We start from the raw sequence: 20,692 nt of genomic DNA, 5'->3' as shown, positions 1-20,692 counted from the left end.
TATAATCTTTACTATCTCTTGCATCCTGTGATTGTACTTGACTATTTCTATGAAACAAGCCTTATTAAAAAAAAAAAAAAACATGGGCAGCATTTTCTTCAGCTGCCCACACATTCCTTGTGCCATTAAATAAAACCCTTGAGATGGAAAATAAAAGTTCATCAGGGTCTGTCCCTTTCTGTGATTGAGTGTTGGTAGAGCTCAGACCATGGGTGGTGCTATCTCTACAGAACCTTTCCTGAGTACAGCTACACCCCTCGGTACCATCTGTGAACTGGAAAGGAGCTGTGGGTTTGCTTCTGGCATGTTTGGTTATATATGAATATCAGGAATAATGGTCATTTCATTAACTTTTTTGTGTGTCTATGTGCATGTACACACATACACAAACTTGTGGATGCCATGGTGTGCATGTGGAAGTCAGCTCTCTCCTTCCATCATGTATGGTCATGAAGCTGCTATGACCATACATGATGAGCTCCCTGGCTTGGCTGCCATGTCTGAACAGCCTGTGCAGGATGCTTTAGTTTAATATTCATGATGTCATTTAATCCTTATAACCACATAAAGTAAGCATTTTATAGACTGAGGGGATGAAGGCAGATTAAATAATCTCCAAGTTAGAACAAATGAATTGCAGTTCAAAGAATGTAATTAGAGAACCGCTGGCCTTGAAGAATAGGGGCTGGCAAAGTGAAAAAGCTCCTCCTGGCACTTGAAATATACTGGGGGTTCAGCTCCTCTTTCATTTACTAACCATGCTAAGAAGAAAACTCTGCCTCATGATAGTCCCTAGGTTTTCCAGTGTCTACTGGCCAACTCTTAACTACCTGCAGAGCTGGAAGTGGGCACTAGCCAGCTAATAATCTGCAACATAACACTTGCAGTTAGAAGACGAGATGGGACGTACCTACTCCAGCAAGAGGACCTGGACCATCGATGCTAGAAGCAGGGCTCAGACCAGAGGCCACCCAGTAGCCTGTGTAGGTGGAATTCCTGGTCCCAGTTGTTGAAGTTCAGAACCTTGTTCCTCCTCAGGAGAAACCTAGCAATCACTGCCGTCCAACTCATCTTCAGCAGTGTCATAAATAGCTGTACCATGTAAGGTAGTCACCAGACATCAGATGGGCCTGTAACAGACTGTGACATCCTAAGCCAGGATCAGAGCTACTGGCTTTATGAAGCTCTGGTCATATTGTGCATCCTGTTCAGAGTACCAGGCTTGACCCCCTGCCCCCACACCAAGTCACCAGTCCCAGGAACTAGGCCATAGGTCACTAATTCCAGGAATTAAATAAAATTCCCTACCCAAGGAAGAGTCTGCAGGTAACCATAAGAATGGGAAGGTATCTTATCTCAGGGTGGGGCATCTGTGTTGGGCAGCCCATTGACTTTGTAGAACATTCATGGCACAGAAATATCAAACATTCCTGAGGTCTATAGATAGCTCGCTCAATGTTAGCGAATCACTTTGTAATAAGCTTGCCCTTGCTGAATGTCACCCAATCATGTAACTGCTAAGCTGGAATTTCCCAAACCTTGCTGTAACCCTAAATACGCCTCTTTCCTCCCACCCCCGGAACTCAGGTCTCTACACTAGAGAACCACTGCATTGATGATGGTGTGGACCTGCGCTCAAGCTTATAGTAAAGACCCTACTGAGTCTGCATCAGAATTGGCTCCTTGGTGGTCTTTGGGGTCCTCAAGACTTGGGCATTACACTGTCTCTCTCCTGCCTTCCGCCATTTGAATCCTGGATAAGGAAAGACCATAAGGGCCCCAACCCTATTTCTGTAACCTCAGAGTGTTCGCCATATCCAGCTGATGTCAGTTATTTATGCCTTTCTTCCCTCTGCCTGAATGATGGGTACCACAAGCGTGTTTTCCTCAAGTAGAGCTGCCTTTGACTTTGGCCTTCCAAGTAAAATGTGACATCCAGGGGCTTTATGCCCTAGCAGAAAAGCCCTGGATGCAGTGACAATCACTCAGAAAATGTGTAAACATGTAAAATCTCTAGGTTTAACAAAAGATTGCTCAGTGTCCAGAGGCAAGGTCCAGACACCCTAACATGTTTAAGCTCAACATGTGACCAGGACGTAACCCACCGCCCTAACACTAGATGGTAGTACCAGGGACTCAGAGAGGGAAGGTGGGAGTGGGGCATAAGGACTCTGCTGCACAGAACAAGAACAAAATGGAACACCACCAAATTCACAAAAGCAGTTTTTATTTGAGGCAAAGAGAAGTCTGACCCAAAGGATTATAGTTCTAAGCACTCAGAACTTAACTGTTAGTGGCACTACTCAGACTATAAATCTTGTTCTCTTTGGCTGGAAAGGGCGTTAAACATCCTCCAGGTGGGGAGGAAAGACCAAGAAAGGCTGGAAGAAATACCTCAGCTCCTGACACTGCTCTCCAAGACCTATACCAAGCCAACCAACTCTTGTATGTGATCCGCAAGGTGTCACCCAGTGCAGAGGGACACAGGACACTAGCAAGGACACATGAGGCAGGAAGAACAGGTGCAAGTTGCTTGGGGAAGAGCAGGAATTCGCAGCTTCAGACTTCTGCATGGAAGGGGTAATCCTTGTGTTTGGCACAGCTGTCAGGAAAGAACACATGTACTTTACAGGTTAAAGCCTTTCAAAATTAATTGGTTCACTTTTGTATTCACTGTGTGTACGTGTGTGGATGTGCACACTACAATGCTCATGTTGGAGGCAAAGGATAACTTGCATACGCTGGTATCTCCTCCTAGCATGTGGGTCCTGGGGATAGAACTCCGTTCATCAGGGTTGGTGCCAAATGCCTTAACACATTGAGCCGTCTTACCAGCAAGCAAGGAAAAGATTTTCACTGTAATAAGACACTAACACGCAGAAATGATGTCTCATCACAAGCTGAGTCTAAGAAGCAACAGGACAGTCTTAGAGTCCGCTGGTCACATGTGTACAGCTGCTCAGCCTCTAGGCTCCCCTTGTCTAGTGATGTCAGGACCTGGCAAGTACATGATAGGCCACACCCAGCAGGAGGCCTGAAGCACACTGTGCAGCAAGGCCTGATTCCTGCCTTCTAGTGACTCAGACTAGCTGGCAGGACTATATAGCATCATGTCATCTTTTTTGTTGTTTTTTTTTTTGTTTGTTTTTTTGTTGTTTTTTTTTTTCTTTAGGAAAAGGCCTGGTGGTAGACAGTAGCCAGGTTGGCCTCACACACATTACTGAGCTGAGGATGACCTTGAACTAAAGATCTTTCTGCTTCCAATTCCCAAGTGCTGGGATTGCAGGCATGTGACACCACACCCAGCTCATTTTATGACCCTGAACACAGTATGAAAAGAACAGATAAGAGTAAGCAACAGAAAGGTTTACAAGCTGTCCAACACTGAATGCCAAAACAGTGCAAGCCAAGTAAAGCATCAGCCATTCCCAGGAGAGGAGAGGGCACTCCTCTGTTATCTGGAGGGAAATGAGCACCAAACAGCAGCTGGACTTTTACTGCAGGAACCAAGGAGGGACTGGCATAAAGCCAAGGCTCAGTCTATTTCCTAGGACCAATGGCTTGTAATGGGAACAAAATGGCAAGGGCACTGGGAAAGCTGAACAGGCAGGGTGTCAGAGCCCGCATACACGTATGCGTGCACATGCCCACATACATGCATGCATGACATGAAAAAATTAAAACTTAAAAATCCTGGGTGGAGGAGAGAGAGCCAGTGGGGAAATAAAATTTACGAGAGGCTATTATGTTACTCCTCAGAAGATGCTCATTTTTGTCATGACTGAAGTTGTCCTTCCCTTCCAGAACTTATAAGCAAAAGAGCACTGTTCACTATTTCTTTCCAAACCCCTAAAGCAGCTCTACTGTGATAAAAGGATGATGAGGGTGAGCCAGGCCTGGAGCACGGAACTCACTGAACACTCACTCAAGCTCTCTCTCTCCTGAGCTGCCTTTGTCTGCATCCTGGAGTCAGACGCCAGCTCAGTGTACCAGTGTGTTTCAATGGGAAGGCTAGCATGTGGACAGTTAGAAAAAGAGCACTAGAGCTGGCTTTTCCCACCCACCCCAACCTACACCCACTCAGTATTGCTAGTATCCAGCTGTTTCTAGAATAGGTGCAGAGGCGGCAAGCAGATATGAAGGGGTCACTTAGACCCCTGGGTCATTTTGCCTGCCCCAAAAGCTTAATGTGGACAGCGGTGGCAGGGAAATGCAAGGCTGAGGGACTACTACAGGGTCTAAGAACTGAGTGGATGCCAGAGGCAGGTGAGTCTCTTCTCTCCTGCCCATGAGACTCAACATAAAAAAAAATTCTCATATTAAAAGGTTAAGTGTCCTTAGTAAAATATTAGAAAGGGCCCTGTTTGTTTGGGACTCCTGCCTACAGCCTACTTAAAACCTGAGGACCCTGTGATAGTGACGTGCGAACAGGTAATCACAGTCTGAATTACAGATGTTACTGCCTAAGGCACACTGATGATAGAGGTCGCAGCCACCATGTAGACCCTGAGCTGTGCAGAAGGCAAGAGAGTGAGAATCAAGGCTAGGAAGAAAAAGCAAGCATTGGGAACACAGGTTGCTTCTTAAAGCAAACACATTCCCAGGGACTTGGAGTCCAAACCCTATGTCAGGGAAAGGCAAGAAACCAGCCAAGACAAAGCTGAAGAGGCCATTGCTGACTGAGTGGCATTCTAGAGTCACGGGCCTTTTGTTGCCAGAGATGGGGCTATCTGAGCCCAGTACCAGGATCTTCCTACTAAACTCCTTATTAGGGTCATTAAGTCAAGTAAGTCACATACAAATTCTTCTAGAAAAATGAATAGCAGATGAGCCCCTTGGGTCATTTGAGTTCCAAAGAGCAACTAAAATTTCAAAGTTGGGCCAACGGTTCTCCCAGGCAGGAGGAAGGGACAAGGACCTGTCTCTTGGCAGCTATCCTCCCCCTGGCTTTGTGCAGTGCTTCTCTTGCTCTACATGAATTAGAAGATATGGTCTGTATGAAAGCAGAGTGGGCTGCAAGCGGTTGAGGACCAGCCTGGAGATGCCTCTTACTCTACAATATTTGGTGATATAGAACAGGCTGGACTCACTCACCTCATCAAGGCACACACCCTCCAGTTCCTGTTGTAGCTGAGTAGAGTGGTCACATCCTCATTGCTCAGCTCAAAATCAAAGACCTTACACAAACATGAGAAAAAGAAAAAAGCCAATAAGCTCTGCAATGAAAATAGGCAACACTAGGAGACTCCAGATGGCTCCCACTGCCCGGTGTGCAGAGGGCAAGAGAATGAATGGAACTTCAAGAAGACTGTTAATTCCTCTCCAAAAAATGCCCAGACTTTTGACCATTTATGAAAGGTCTTTCCCTTCCAGAATCCCCAAGCACAGAAGAATCATGAATCAATCTGTTGGGTCATTCTTGTGACACTCCTAAGGAGTTCCACTGTGATAAACACCTGACTGCTTCCACTCACTGTGGAGCATAGGAAGGAGATGCTTCAACAGCTGGAACACTCATTAATCCGTGACCCCCTGTGTGAGACGGAAAAAGCCTCTTGACTGTCTAGAGGCACCAGCATGTATTTCAGCGGCGCACTGAAAGATAATGCCTTGTTGAGCAGCACGTGAAATGTTCTAAGAAAATACCTAAGGTTTTGACATACACAGCAGAAAAGGCAGACTGGGATAACAGCATCATTTCCATGAAGACAAAAGAATTAACACAGGAATATGTAACAGGCTCTCAGGCCTTAGCACACCGACTCCATGATGGAAGTACCATTCAGGTCATAACACCCAGCAGGCTGATAGCAGCACCAGCCATAATGAAAACTTAATTCATCTGTTAACTTTCAAACCCAAGCAGCTGAGGTGCTGATTTAACACATCAAAGAAGACCTAGCCTCCAGGTTCTCCCAGCATCCTTCAGTCCCTACCTGTTACAGGGTAAGGCTGGCATACCCCAACCTCTATCCTGAACTTTTGAGCCCAGTGGCCCCCAGAGGCTCTTCCCTATATAATCTAGACATTTTAATGACCTACTTTCTTTTTTGCTCCTTTTGTACCTTTGGCCTCGGGGCTGTGTCTGGTTCCTGTCTCCCTTCCCCTCCCCTTCTTCCCTCATGGCTCAAGGCCCTGAGCACTCTGGACTCTCCCGGATGTGTCTGCCTCTGGCTATGCTCTCCACACCTCTATAATAAACGTTCTCCTCTCTACACCAAGGAGCAGCTATGTCCTTTCCCCTCCTGGTCACTTATTTCTTTTCATTTACATCAAAGCCCACTGTTGTGGGAAAGTCTCTAAATGTACTAACCTTGCCTTTTGGCTCTATAGTTCTGCTTCTGGTTAAGTGTGCCACCCAAGATGTGGTTTGTGCATAATACCTCACCCTGAGGAAGCCTCGGGACTACACTGAGATTCCCGAACACCCAGTGTGGCCACTGGCTGTCTGAGTGGTCTTCACTGGTCAACACCCCACCACAGAATACAGGAAAGAATTTGGGGTACATGGGGGGCATGTAGACAATTCCGCCAGATGGCCTTCAGCAGCACTGGGGCTTGGAAATAGATGCATACTCAGACAACCCATTCTACGAGGCTCCTGATCACAAAATGTGCAGGCCAAGACTCTGCTATTCACTCTTGTGATCACAGGCATGAAAAATAAGCACAGAATGCACAGTAAGATGAAAACCAGAAACAAAAACCACTAGGTTAGTATTTTGACATTTGTCATTGAAAGATATTCCTTCCTTCCCTTCATTTTTTCTTCTTTTGTTTTCTTTTTTGAGACAAGGTTTCACTGTGTAGCTTTGGCTGCTCTAGAACTTGCTTTGTAAACCAGGCTGGTTTCAACAGAGATCCCCTGCCTCTGCCTCCCAGGTGCTGGAATTAAAAGCATGCGCCACCAACTGCCTGTCTTCATTTTCTTTCCTAATACTTTGAAGTGAAATATGAGGTGAGTGATTAGCCCATTTCTACAGCACAGGCCTTTCTTTCCACTTCTTTACCCAGTAAGTGGCATGGTCATGGTCACTAGGGCGAGGTAGGATTAGCTGCTTGCTATGTCATCAGAACCACCCTAAACGTCATGACCTACTGTCTGTTGTGGACTATGTGGGGCTGACTTTGAACCTCTTCAGCAAAGCCTTCCTTTACTTAAAGAGAGCAGAGGCTCATGGGATACTAGGACCATCCTGGAACAGCTCTTCTCCCAGAGGGCCCTCTCACCAGGTAGCCCGAGCTTCTCCTGGGGACATTCTGAATGCCCACTCCTGATGTGCAGACATTCCCAAACCCTGTTCATGACTGCTTAGGCACTTGACAGACAGTATGTGTTCTGGAAGGCCTGAGCAGTCCATGGGCTCAACACCAGCAAAGTTTCCTGAGAACTTCTGATGGAATCAGGCACTATCAAGTGCTGCGTGCATCATAAATTTCAGCTTCAAAAGAGCCCTTAACATAGGTACAGGTATTATATTATTTGAGTGCAGTCACACGGCTGGGGTAGAAAAAGGAACCTGAGAACTCCCACCTCCATCATGTCACCGAGGAAAGCCAGGCCTGCCAGTTGGAATCTTACCTTAAAGTTCTCAGCAATGCGTGCTGGTGTCACAGACTTGGGGATCACCACCAGGTTCCTTTGTATAGGTAATCGGATCAGCACCTGTGGACCCAGAGGTGATGAGTGTATACACACGCTGTGTTATCATCTCACAGTCTACAACTGCACAAGTAAAGAGGTTCAGAGAGGTCGAGTAACGTCCACCAGTTGCTCCAAATCTGACTCCAGGGTCCTGCTCTGTCGGGGGCTCCAGGCACCTTACAAGGCCACAGTAAGTCACTACCTGGGACCCACACTACCCCCAGAAGATAACATCTCCCATACCACAGATGCTGAGACCTCTATTTGTACAAGGATGGGCTTCCAAGAACAGCCAGCAAATGCCATGTGAATGTCTGTGTTGCAGGGACAGGCACTATTATGTGAGACCACACGGCAACTAATTGTCTAAATCCCGTATCTGTGCCCTTAATATTGCATTCTAAGATTCCAAACCACACTTCCACAGAGGGTGTCAAGGGCTCACCTCCCTCTGCTCCTGCCCAACAGGGACCACCAGATGTGTAGAGCTTAGGCAACAGTCACGAGTACCTGAGAGGGGCCGTACCTGGGCTGGAGTTTTATTGTACTTGGCTGCAATTGCCTTGATCCTGGGATCCTCCAGGATAGAAGGGTCTTCAGGCTTGGCCCTGGAGCAGAGAGATGGTAAGATCAAGAATCTTTACCACCGCCACTCTAGGCACCTGGCTACTCTAGCCCTGACCCACACACTGACTTCTGAGTGGTTGGCCAGGCTGCTGGACGGAAGCTGGGTCATGATCCACCTGCTGTCCTTTTGCAAAAGAATGTTCATTTTGCTCCTAGAAACAACCTCCCAAAAAGCCCAGAGGTTCCAGACAAGGTCTGCATGGCAGCATAGAAGCATTTTCTGTGATGTTCAACCATTTCCTTTAGTCATTTCTAATCTCCAACAGTGACCCCCCAAGAAGCTCACCAGGGCCTGTCAGGAGAACCAAGGGGACTGTATGCAGTCACCACGATGCCTTTGGAATGGCAGTACTCAATCAACTTCTCCTGAGTTAGGTACGGGTGACACTCAATCTGCAACACAAGCAAGAGGGTTGACTGTGGGAGTAGACAATGTCCCTTTTCTCCCCACACGAAATGGCTGCCTGTCAGATAAGCTGTAACAACTCTCTCCATTTCCCAGATGGTAGCCTTCACATTCAGAACAATAATTTTGTTACCAGTGCTCCAGGGCCATAAGCCTGTAAGGTATTCCTGTGGCCTTGGCTATTTATCCACAGATAAAAGCCTGCAGCTCTCACTAGCTGCCCACCGCTCATGTGAAGCCACAGCTTTGCTGGCTAGCCCCAAATTCGATCCCTCAAAGCTTCCACTCCTGGCTATGTCTGTCATGATTAACACTGGCCTCTCCCTGGGTGATGTGGACCACAGGTTAAGAGTCAGGACTAGATGATGAAACAGTATGCCAGCTTCCTCCCTGGCAGAGGCTCACCTGGTTAACCGCAGGCTTGTACTTTAAGCCAGGTTTGTTTAGGATCCTTTCAATCTGAAGAGGGTTAAAGTTGGAGACACCAATCGCTTTCACCAAACCTTCATCCACTAGTTGTTCCATGGCCTAAAAAGAAAAGAGAGGTCTATCTGGGTGCTAAAATGAACCCTAAAAGAACAAGGACTAGAAGCATGTTTGTGTTTAACAGCCATGCCCTCCCCCCATCCATGGCCAGCACCTTATACCTTTCAGAGGCCGAGAGAAAGACCAGAAAGCTGGACTGGCTTTCTTTAGACTTAACAGATAAGCATGCAGATAGAACAGCCTATGCACAGGAAGAGGTGGCAAAGCCGGCTGCTCACATCTGCCTCACAGGCGATTAACACAACACCAGAATAAATAAGGGTCTCAGCAGGGTCATCTCACCGTCCAAGTGTCCACAAAATCCGTGTCACTAGGAATCACATTCCCTGATGCATCCAGTGGGAAGTAGTCACTCCCAGGCTGTCATAAACAAGGAACACACAGAAAATGATCAGTGCTGTTCTTCACAGACCTACTTACATCTCACAGCATTACAAACACTGTGGAAGATGGTAAAAAGCCAGGATGAAAAGGAAAACAGAAAGTGACCCTGAGGGGGTCCTTGTCATGACTGGAGCTGAGAGGTTGGCTGTCCAAGTCCCTGACACCAATCCTGCCACGGAGAAGAGTGTGTGGACAGAGAAGATGCTCAAGGCTGGGAATCTCGGGGCCCACATCTCAGCAGCTCTCAGGCCTATAAAGCTATCACTTTGCCCATCTCTTGCTGACTTGTCGTAAAAAAACAAAGTGTGGAAATCAAATCCCTCAGGCCCCAAGAGACTACAGTGAGTTAAACAGAGCTGTAGAATAAAACCCAGGACCTTTCAATCTGGGTAACCATGCAGAAAAAAAAACAAGCCATGGGCTAGAGGTAGAAAATGCAGTGATTCTGAGTTCTGCAGCACAAAGAACCAGGTTGTGAACATGTATTTACACAAATGAGAAGGGCATGCAATGGAGGGGCAAACTCATGTATGTATGAGCACTGCATGCACACGCCTGGAGGAGGAAAGGCAGCGGGGGCTGGCTGCACCGACAGCCATGTGCAGCAGGGAACACAGTAACCATGTTAGCCATAGTTATCGCCGGCTTTAAATTCTAGAAGACTGAGGGAAAAAGGCTGCATCTGAGGGTGTAGGAGAGGCACAAGGCTGGCTTCTATGCTGATGCTGGTCCAAGGCCCACACCCCACGCAGCGGAGACAAGGCGAGTTAACACCCATAATGTACTCACAAGGAAGATGAAGACAGTACCTGAACCACAGGGATTCAAGTCCCTCACCTTGAAGCCTGTTGGCCAGTGAATAAGGTAGAGGTCCAGGTAGTCCAGCTGCAGGTCGCTGAGTGTCTTCTGGCAGGCTCCTTTCACCATGCTCTTGTCGTGGAACGTGCACCACAGCTGGAGCCAGCAAAGGCACATGTTACCCCTGCCATGCAAATGCCTCTTCCCAGCTGGGAGCCACACAGCTCCAAGGCGGAGGTAGATCTCCCCATAACCAGGATGCTGGGAGTAGCTGGAAGTTTCCAGTTCATACTGTGGATCCCAACTTCCCAAAGGCAAGTAGGGCGGTCAGGTCAATGGCACCTCACAGAGACCAAACAAGGCATAACGATAAACAGGGAGGTGCTAAGCACAGGCTCAGGTCTACCTCTCTGGCAAGCCAGGTCATGTGGAGCCAGCCTCCCCCTCCAACCTGTACTCCTTTGTGCATCCACAGCCTTTAGCTAAAAGTACGGGCCATGAGTGAAACCCATTTTGTAAAGGGAACTAAATTCTGTCCCTAAAGTCACTCCTCACAAAGGGGGAGTTAACCCCCAACCAGTCTCAGCAGCACAGCTCTAACCTACAGGTCCAACAGAAAGATACAGAGATGGACATGCAGCAGGTGCTACACCTACCCTGAGCTAACTGCCATCATGTGAAGTGTGGACCTGACTGGCAGCTGGGGCCCCGTGGCTAGGAATGAACTGGAGCCCAGAATCCTCACAGATCGATACCTTGCTGACAACGAAGAGCTCCTGGCGCTTCACCACCTGCTCCTTGAGCTTCTCCTGGAGCGCCACTCCCACCTCCTTCTCATTCTGGTACACCTGGGCACAGTCAATGTGGCGGTACCCAATGTCAATAGCAACCTTCACAGCCTCAGTCACCTGGCCAGGAGGGGACTGAAAAGGAAGAAATAAGTCATTAGATTAAAAACAAAACAGGGCAGAGTTTGCACAAAACCAAAGAAGAACAGTGGGATCTATGGTCCTGGGTCAGCGTCCTGTGCTGAGACTGGGCCAAGGCAGGGCAGCATGCATTTGTGGTTCCATTCCAGTCAGCCCCCAGAAAGGGCAACCAAGGTGAATGGTGCGTAACTTCACTTTAGCAGAGCCTGACCGCCACTTGCCAGCTTGCCAGCCGCACAGATTACACGAAGCCTAGGTATGATCCCAGCATTCTGGAGGCAGAGGCATGAAAGTTGAGGCCAGTCTGGGCTATACAATGAAGCCTTGTCAAAAAAAACAAGAAAACAAAACAAACCCACTAGATTTCATTCAAATAGTTCAGGATATTTATCATACAGCAAGAGCTCAACTGATGCTGACCCGGTCTAGTAGAGGGCCCCTCAGAGGTCTCAGCAGACAGGAGTGAGTGGGAAGGGAAGACGGAAGAGTACCACCCGAGTCCCACAACAAACGTAAGAAGCCTGGCCACTGAGAAGGAGAAAGACCCTGTGTGGCCCTGAGCTTCACCAGCCCCCAGCTGCATGGCACTGTGCCCCATCTCCTGGCTGCTCCTGCCTAGATTGGAGAGTTGAACAAGACACTGCACTGGGCGCTGCTGGACGAACACAGCGCATTCCTTTGGAGAGCTGGGGCAGAAGCAAATGAAAAGAAAACTCCCCAGGGCCAGCAGCCGCCAACATCTGTTTTGTCTGGAGCCTTATGAACAAAAGTCTAGGGAAAACCATGAAACACCAGACAAGTCCATCACCCGTGCGGCTAGCCAGGGGTGCTTGCTCCACACCCAGCAGGGAGAAACCTGCCAGGCAGAGGAGCCATGCCATTGTTAGGTGCCAGCAGGCCTTTAGACTGCCAGACAATCTTTCATTTCCCTCTGGGACCTAAGAGTGCACCTGTGGCATGCCCCACTTCTCTGGCTGAAGGACTCTCTCGGGCGATGCAGGAGTGGGCTCTCCTACCACAGGCTCTCTGGGGCACCCAGACACAGCCGTGGCTGATACTAGCTATGAGGTGTCCACAGCCAAACCTCCGCCTTCGGATTGGGATTCTGGAATCAGGCGGGTGGTGGCTGGAGCCAGGCTGTTTGTGCAGGGCGGCCTGTGGGAAGGTGCCCTGGGACCGGACAGATTACAGCCAAGGGCATTACCTGCTGCCTGAGAAGACAACACAAGAGGGGCCTGCCAAGTTGGGGTTCTTCTGCCTCACGGCACACAAGGAACTTTTGCCAGGATACAGGGCACTTTCATTGACTCTCCTCTTAGAAGCCCTCTGCCTTCCTTGTAGTAGCCCTGCTTAGGGCTTGGCAGCACCTGGCTTTATACAGAGTTCTGGGCACAAGGTCCAGGCTGGGCAAAGCCAAACACCTGCTACAGCTACTCATGCATAAGCAGGAACAGGCTGAGACTCCATCTCAGGCCCTGCACTGACCTAAGGAGCTCTCCTCAACTGGAGTCCTCTGCTTGGAGAACGAGGGCTTGCAACCCCTTGAGAGAATGGGGCCAAGAACGAATGGATCCTAGTGACCTAACTTATAACCCAAATGGAATCCCAAGCGTGGACCTAGTGACTGTCACGGGTATAGCCAATGAGCCCCACCCTAATACAACTTTTCTGCTTGTTTTCTCCTTAAGGTTAACTTTCCTTTTCTGTTCCTCAGAGCTAGGGTGCAGACAACACTAAGCAAAGCTGCAGGACAGCTGATGAGTAAACTAAAATCCACAGAAAAATCTGTGTTATGTTTTCATGGGAAGACAAAGACAGATAAAGGCTGGAAGTGCAAAAGGTCAAGGACAAAGAGCTGGTGCTTCCGGGGGCTCCCTTCCCCACACAGGCTGAAATCTGCCACATTCACAAGTCTCTGACAAAAACCCACAGAATGATTGCAATGTGCAGCCTTTATGCCCTACCCAGGCACCACAAAGAGCACTTTCCTTTGCTGGATGGTACATAAGTTCATCTTACAGCTCTGTAACCTGAACACTAATTCCAAGGGCTAAACATGGAACCCTCAAGAATGACCCTTCCCCCATCCTTATCACACCAAAAGCCCATACCCTACTTTGGCAACAACACTAATAAATCCTGTTCTACTGTAACCAATCAATAAACCTGTCCTGACTTTCAGACGTATCTCCACTCCATAGAGATGTGGATCCAGGACTGGCCCTCCACAGGCAAGATTTATTTGACTATTTTTGATCTTGAAGATGGAAAGGTTGAAGAGTGTCGTCTGGTCAGACACCAGGATCTTGGGCAAGTTCTACCCTAAAGAGGCAAAAAATGGACTTGAAAAGCAAACAAAGATAACCTGTCACAGCTTACGAATGGCACGTGACCCTATGAAAGGCTACAAGGCATGTGCACATATATAGTAGTTTTACCTGAGATATCAAAATCTTATTGGGGTACAATTAGGCCAAAAGAGACTCATGGTTGCAAGGCACAGAAGACATTAACTGGAAGACAACTGAGAACACAGCGGAAGAAACAACCGTCGTGTCCTTACAAAGATTTTCAACTAGAACAAAACATTATCAGTACTAGGATGCCAGTCTGTGTCAAAGGTTAGCTTTACCTCAAAGGCCTGCTGAGCATACGATACTATGAGTGTACTTAGGACAAGTGGGCAGGCAAGCCAGCCAGAAAGAAATTCCATGTCCTCTGAGGAGAAAAGGGAGTTGAAGCCCCTCCAGGGAAGAGTGTAAGGCCAGGCATTACTTTCAAAACTTCTACTGTAGTTACTGTGCCTGTGTGTGCTGGGCCCTGTAGCTATGTTTACTACAGCAGGGAAACTATCTTTCCATGTAGGGAGTTCATGGTTGTAATTCAATCACACCTTTCTAGTCACCAGGGAACCTCTGGAAGGAAACACAACCTCACATGCTAATCTACTGGCCTAGAAAGATGTTCAGAAAAGACAAGTCTATGTATGACCTGTTTCTCATTCATCATACATTACCCATGTTAACTACAGTTTGGGTAGAAACAGACTCTGTCCCGTTCCAAATCATTTGAACTCAACCCTGCCCGTTCTTCTCTTCCTTCACTGAGTCGAAGCGCTGACTCTCCAGGTTCATCCACACTCAAGGTTAAGATCCAGGTCATAGCAGTGGGATTTAACAGACCTACAACTTCCCTAAAAGCATCGCAGGAACTGAGCTTTTCTACTTCAGCAATACCACCAAAACTGGTTCCTCAGCTGCCAGATAATCAAATAAGTTATCGCTCTAGCTTTTAGTTATCGGTTCTTTCTTTCTGTATATCACTCAGATGTATCAGGCCCTCTTCTCAACCCTGCTGTGTTGTGTTGAGGTTTTGGGGTGTCCCGCCTGGGGCTTCAATCAGTCGGTGGCATCCAGCAAAGCGGAAGCCAGATTAATTTTCGAGGCGTCAGCACCCAGTAAGAGCTGCACACAGCGCCTTAGGGGACAGAGGAACAGGCGGGTTCCTGGCAAACTCTCGCCTCCTAATTTAATTATCTCAGGCCCATTGGCCCAGCTGGCTCATTACCAAGAGGGCAACAACGTCAGGGCCAGGTGAGGACAACCCACGCGTGAGGCTGGGGCGCCACAGGTGCCCGACGACACAGCTGCGCCTCGACTTCCGTTCCTCTCGCCCGGGACCCCGTGGGTGTCTCTCCCTGCGGTGCCCACGAGCACTCTCACGCTGCTCGCCCGGGGCCCAACACACGGGGCCGCGGCCCGGATGCACGCAGGCCCCGCCCCGCGAGCCCCGCTCAGCGCAGGCCGCTTAGGATCGCCCAGCGTGGGGCGGGTCGCGCCCCTCAGCGCACCTACCTTCCAGGTGCCCAGGCCCAGGGTGGGCATCTTGGCGCCGTTGTTGAGTTCCAGATGGGTAGCCATGAGTGCAGCAAGTTACACACGCTGACCGGCAACTGTGCGGTGCCGGCTCCGGCGCGCACCTTTAAATAGCCCCAACGGCCTGCAGAAAGGAAGCCGGCGATTGGCGCGTGCCTGAGGGAAGGCGCCTCCTGATTGGCCGCTGCCGCGGTCCTTAAGGGGTCGGCGGGGATGCTTCTCTCGCTAGGTCCTAGCGGCACGGAATGCTCCAGCTGCTGTCCTTGCGCCCCACGTGGCAGTGTTTGCCTGCTGTTGTCGCGCCGGAACGGGAAGGCTCTGAAAATAACCCGCAGACTAGATAAAGGAGATGGGAAGAAGCTTTGGTTTCATTTTAGAGCCCAGAAGAAGACGTTTGTGTCCTTTTTCAATCTCAGGACGACACTCTCCTGGAATCCTAAACGTCTTTTTTTGTAATCTGACGAAGCAGATAGGTTTCAGATGATCTCAAGAGCGCTTTTTTTTTTTCTTAGATTAAAATGTTTGTAACCGGTTTTTGCAGAGTACTACGAACTTTACCCTACCCGTTTGTAGTATTTTCTGCCACTACCGGTGGCTATGCATGGCCGATTTGGTTCAAAAAGCCTTGATATCAAAATTAGCAATCGTTAGGTAATGAAACCCTCCTAAACTTGATCCAGAACACACAAATTATTTTGGAAAGTCTGTTGAACTGGCAGGCTCCAGTATAGCAGATTGGCCAAACTCTGGAAGAAAATTGAACAGGCAGAATTCCACAGAAGGAAAAGTCCACTCTCACATTGCAATGATTCCAAATTAGGAGGCATTAGATAAATTAATCAGTTGTATAAGGTAGAAAAAAGACCTTTCCTAAGATTATTCAAGTTGCCCCAAGAACCCTGGAGGCAGTGTTGGTACTCTTCCAACACCCCTCTGAGTGATGCTCCATTCATCCCAGCCTCGTTCTGCTGGGTCATGCTCCAGTCGCCCCCTGGCTATGTAACACACACAGCTGCATCTGCCGAGGAATGAGTCAGGAACCCCACCTCTCTAAGTCCCATTCTGGTGATTTTCCAGTCGGGGCCTTCTGAAAAAGTGGCATTCCTCCACCCCCATCCCTGGGAATATTTATATTAAAAACAAAACAAAACAAAACAAAAAACAAACAGATACTTTCCACTTGAATTTTATTAAAAAAAAAAAAAAAAAAGAAAAGAAAGAAAAAAGAAAAACTGTTGGCATGTGGAAACTCTGGTGTGATTGTTCTCTACGTAACAGACTTTGGCCTGAGCCTGGCGCTGGGAACTTGGTCTGTGTAAGGTAGCAGATGGTGTGGCTCGCCATTGTCCTCTCAAAAATCCCCTTGGCATAGAGGCGTCGCTGCCATTTGAACCCCCTGGAAGCAAACGCAAGGAGCTGACGTCTTGTGAAGCAAACGCAAGGAGCTGACGCCTTGTGAAGCAAACACAAGGAGCTGACGTCTTGTGAAGCAATGTGGTGCTCTGTGTGGTAGCCCGCGTCTCTCTACTCAGGGCTCAACATTTAAGGCAAAAGGATGGAGACATTTTAGTCCGCCTGGCTGTTTAATGAGATCCTGTCTCAAAAGATAAAGGAGACAATACCACCAACGACAAAGCGAGTGTCTTTAGTGACAGACAGGTGGTACACAAAGAAGGCTCATCACCAGTTAGGAAAGGCATTATGTAGCAAAAGCTTTGTTGTTGCAAAGAAAACTAAATATAACGTTTGATTGTCTAAAATTCAGTATTTTGCCTGGGCTGTTCAAATGTGGAAAGACACACGTGTGGAATTCTCCTAGCAATCCTAGTGCTAAAGTTGAGACATGCCGTTACTATAGTCTCCTGGTAACTCCTGTTGCCTCCATAATCTTTGTATCAAATTATTCTTTAAAGAAGAATATAACCAGATGGTGGCAGAGGCTTTTGATCTTAGCACTGGGGAGGCAGAGGCAGGTGGGTCTCTGTGAGTTTGCGGCCAGCCTGGTGTACAGAGTGAGTTCCAGGACAGCCAAAGCTGTTACACAGAAGCCTACCACAGAGGGCCGCTGAAAGACTCTACCCAGCAGGGTATTGAAGCAGATGTTGAGACTCATAGCCAAACTTTGGGCAGAGTGCAGGAAATCTTATGAAGAAGGGGGAGATAGAAAGACCTGGAAGAGACAGAAGCTCCACAAGGAGAGCAACAGAACCAAAAAATCTGGACACAGGGGTCTTTTCTGAGACTGATACTGCAACCAAGGACCATGCATGGATATAACCTAGAACCCCTGCACAGATGTAGCCCATGGAAGCTCAGTATCCAAGTGGGTCTCCTAGTAAGGGGAACAGGGGCTGTCTCTGACATGAACTCAGTGGCTGGCTCTTTGATCACCTCCCCTTGAGGTGGGTGTGGGGGGCAGCCTTACCAGGCCACAGAGGAAGACAATGCAGGCAGTCCTGATGAGACCTGATAGGCTAGGGTCAGATGGAAGGGGAGGAGGAGCTCCCCTTCAGTGGACTTGGGGAGGGGCACGGGAAGAGAAGAGGGAGGGAAGGTGGAATTAGGAGGGCATGAGGGAAGGGGTACAGCTGGGATTCAGAGTGAATAAATTGTAATAAATAAATAAATAAATAAATAAATAAACCCTGTCTCTAAAAAAAAGGAAAGAAAGAAAGAAAGAAAACAATTAACAAATAAATAAGAATATAGCCAGGCACGATAGTGCAGGCCTTTACTCCCAGCACTCTGGAGGCAGAAGAAGGATCTCTGTGAGTTCCATAGAACATCCTTTGAACACCTCTCTGTAAAACATTCTAGTACTAGGAAGTTTATCATGCTCTGTCAATGAATTCCCACCACAGGAATTATTTCTTGAGATATAACTTAAGAACACACACATACATGGAGAGAGAGAGAGAGAGAGAAGAAGGGAGGAAGGGGGGAGAGTCTACAGGTGTGCATTTTCATGAGAGAGGTGGCTCTGCCTGAGACTTTCCCCCAGGGCATTTTTCTTGCCCCTACTTCTTCCCAGCACCGTACAGACATCTGTGAAAGTACATACAGACATCAATGCAGTGCATATAAAGTCAATCTGCAAACACCAACAACAGCAAAAATAAAGTTTAGCTATTAAATGTGAAGACAGAACAGAAACAAAGAGTGTGTTTGAAATGACACTAAAATAAAAACAGACACAAAGTATGTAAATGGCAGTTAATGACAAGCAGAGGAAAAGACATATTACTTTTGAGAAAGGAAGAAGCCATAGGAAATGAGGAGACTGTTGCTCAGACTATTTTCTTTGTAAACATATAACATTTTGCAAGTAAAAGACAACCTCCAAGGCTGGAAAGATGTATCTGTGGATAAGGACTCTGGCTGTTCTTCCAGGGGAACCAGGTTCAATTCCTAGGACCCACACAGAGACTCACAATTGTCTGTAACTCCAGTTCCACTCCGCATTCCGGCCTCTGAGGGCACCAGGCACACATGTGGTGCACAGACATACATACAAGCAAAGCACCCATATACATAAAGTAAAACAAAACAAAAACCCAGGGATAGAAATGTGACTCAGCAGTAAAGAGTACTTGCCGCTCTTCCAGAGAACTGAGTTCTGTTCCCAGAACCTGCATGAGGTTTACAGTTGCCTGTAACTGCAACTCCTGAGCTTCCTTCTGGATTTTGCGGGCACTTATACATACATGGCATATATCAACACACACATACACACACACACACATACAGAGAGAGAGAGAGAGAGAGAGAGAGAGAGAGAGAGAGAGAGGAGTGGGGGGAGAGATAGAGACACACAGTTAAATAAAAAAAAATTGAATCTTAAAAAAAATCTATTTTTAAAAAGGCAACCTCTTTTTAGCTGCCAAATGCCCACAGTATAAATCTTGAGTTACTTATGCTAGCATTCAGTACTATCAAATCTGATACAACTCTGTGACTACACTAAAAGCCACTGCATTACTGCTTTTAAAAAATGAATTATAAGGCATATGAATTATACCCCCAATAAAGCAGCAATGCACAAAGCAGCCAAGGCTACATGTTGCACAGCTCACCTGGGCTGCTGGGGGTGAGCTGTTGGGAGGATAAGCTTCATGGTCACTCAGGACTTAGGGTGTGCAGGTTTCCTCTGGCTGTGTGTCGGTCCAACCCACGTCTTCAGCATTTGTCCAGGGGGAACCAAAGGGGGCAAGAGTGTCGCATGAATTGTTCATGTCTGGAAATGGTGCACATCACTTTTTTACATTGGCCAGACCTGGCCGGCAGGCTTTCTATGGCTGTGACAACCACCAACCAAAACCCCTCGGAGGAGGAAAGAGTTAATTTGGCTTACACCGCGCAACAACAGCCCGTCATTTAGGGAAGTCAGGGCAGGAGCTCAAGCAGGAACAGAGGTGCTGGCTTCCTTCCCACGGATTGCTCAGCCTTCTTCCTTACAGAACCCAGGACCGCTTGCCTAATGCCACCACCCAGAGTGGTTTGGCCCTCTCACTTCAACTGTCAATCAAGAAAATGTTCCATGCACAGGCCAATTTGATGGTGGCACTTCCTCAGCTGAGGGTCCCTCTTCCCACCTGACTCTAGTTTGTGTCGAGGTGACAAAAACTGACCACTGCACTCTGCCCATCTGCAACGGTCTGACAAAGTGTCACCATTACGTATTAGAAGGCAGGGTTACCTGGGTATGGGAAGGGCCATGAGTCTCTTCCGCTCTGACAACTACTGGGCTTTCAGCATACTTCAAGCACTGTAGTAAGCACTATACAAATGTTACCTGAAGGGAATGCTGTTGCCCATTGTAATACCAGCAGTGATAATAATCCAGCAGTGGTCACCTATTTGCCGAGTTTCCAGCATTATTCCATGAGCAGTATGTACATGCTTCTGTCTTTATTGTCACTGATTGTGTGGGTACTGGTATTAATACATGTGACCCATAACAGAGCTAGGGCATCAAGTGGTGAGATAAATTGTCAATGTCTTGCTTAGATGTATAGTCACGATTTGAACCCAAGGAATCTGACCCATAAAATCTTCAATGACTAGTTTTAATTTTTAACTTGGTAGCATCTAGAATCACCTAGCAGATGGGCCTCAGGGCATGCCATCGTGGGGGAGAGGTACTATTCTTGATTACATGAATTTTTGTGGGTAGGCCCATCAGTTGTGGGTAGGCCCGTTCTCTAGGCATGGAATCCTGGCTGTAAAGTGGAGACAGGAAACACAGGGACCTGAGCACCAGTATGTAAGCATTCACCACCCTCTGCTTTCTCATTGTGAAGACTATGTGACCAGCTGCTTCAAGCTCTTGCTGCCTTGATTCCCCTGCCAAGATGCTCTGTAAACAACCTTGAATTGTAAGCAGAAACAAACCTCTGTTCCCTTAAGTTGCTTTTGTGAGAGTATTTTACCAAAGATAAGCAAACCAAGACAGAACTCATCTCTCAACTACTACAGCAGGGAC

The 20,692-nt window shown here is 47.8% G+C and overlaps 1 protein-coding gene across 1 annotated transcript; it reads right to left on the bottom strand.

The window, feature by feature from the left end:
* Nucleotides 1-2,210: 2,210 nt before the first annotated feature.
* On the bottom strand, nt 2,211-15,346 carry Akr1b1 (aldo-keto reductase family 1 member B). Its single transcript, XM_021635115.2, has 10 exons — nt 15,190-15,346; nt 11,162-11,329; nt 10,446-10,562; nt 9,507-9,584; nt 9,084-9,206; nt 8,559-8,665; nt 8,172-8,253; nt 7,583-7,666; nt 5,095-5,177; nt 2,211-2,602 (listed from the first exon to the last, which is right to left on the bottom strand). Exons 1-10 carry the CDS (start codon nt 15,253-15,255, stop codon nt 2,560-2,562), a joined length of 951 nt encoding a protein of 316 aa, XP_021490790.1. The 5' UTR covers nt 15,256-15,346; the 3' UTR covers nt 2,211-2,559.
* Nucleotides 15,347-20,692: the final 5,346 nt, after the last annotated feature.

Source organism: Meriones unguiculatus, chromosome 3 (assembly GCF_030254825.1).
Source record: "Meriones unguiculatus strain TT.TT164.6M chromosome 3, Bangor_MerUng_6.1, whole genome shotgun sequence".
Taxonomy (NCBI): Eukaryota; Metazoa; Chordata; class Mammalia; order Rodentia; family Muridae; genus Meriones; species Meriones unguiculatus.
This window is presented reverse-complemented; position numbering and strand designations above follow the sequence as displayed.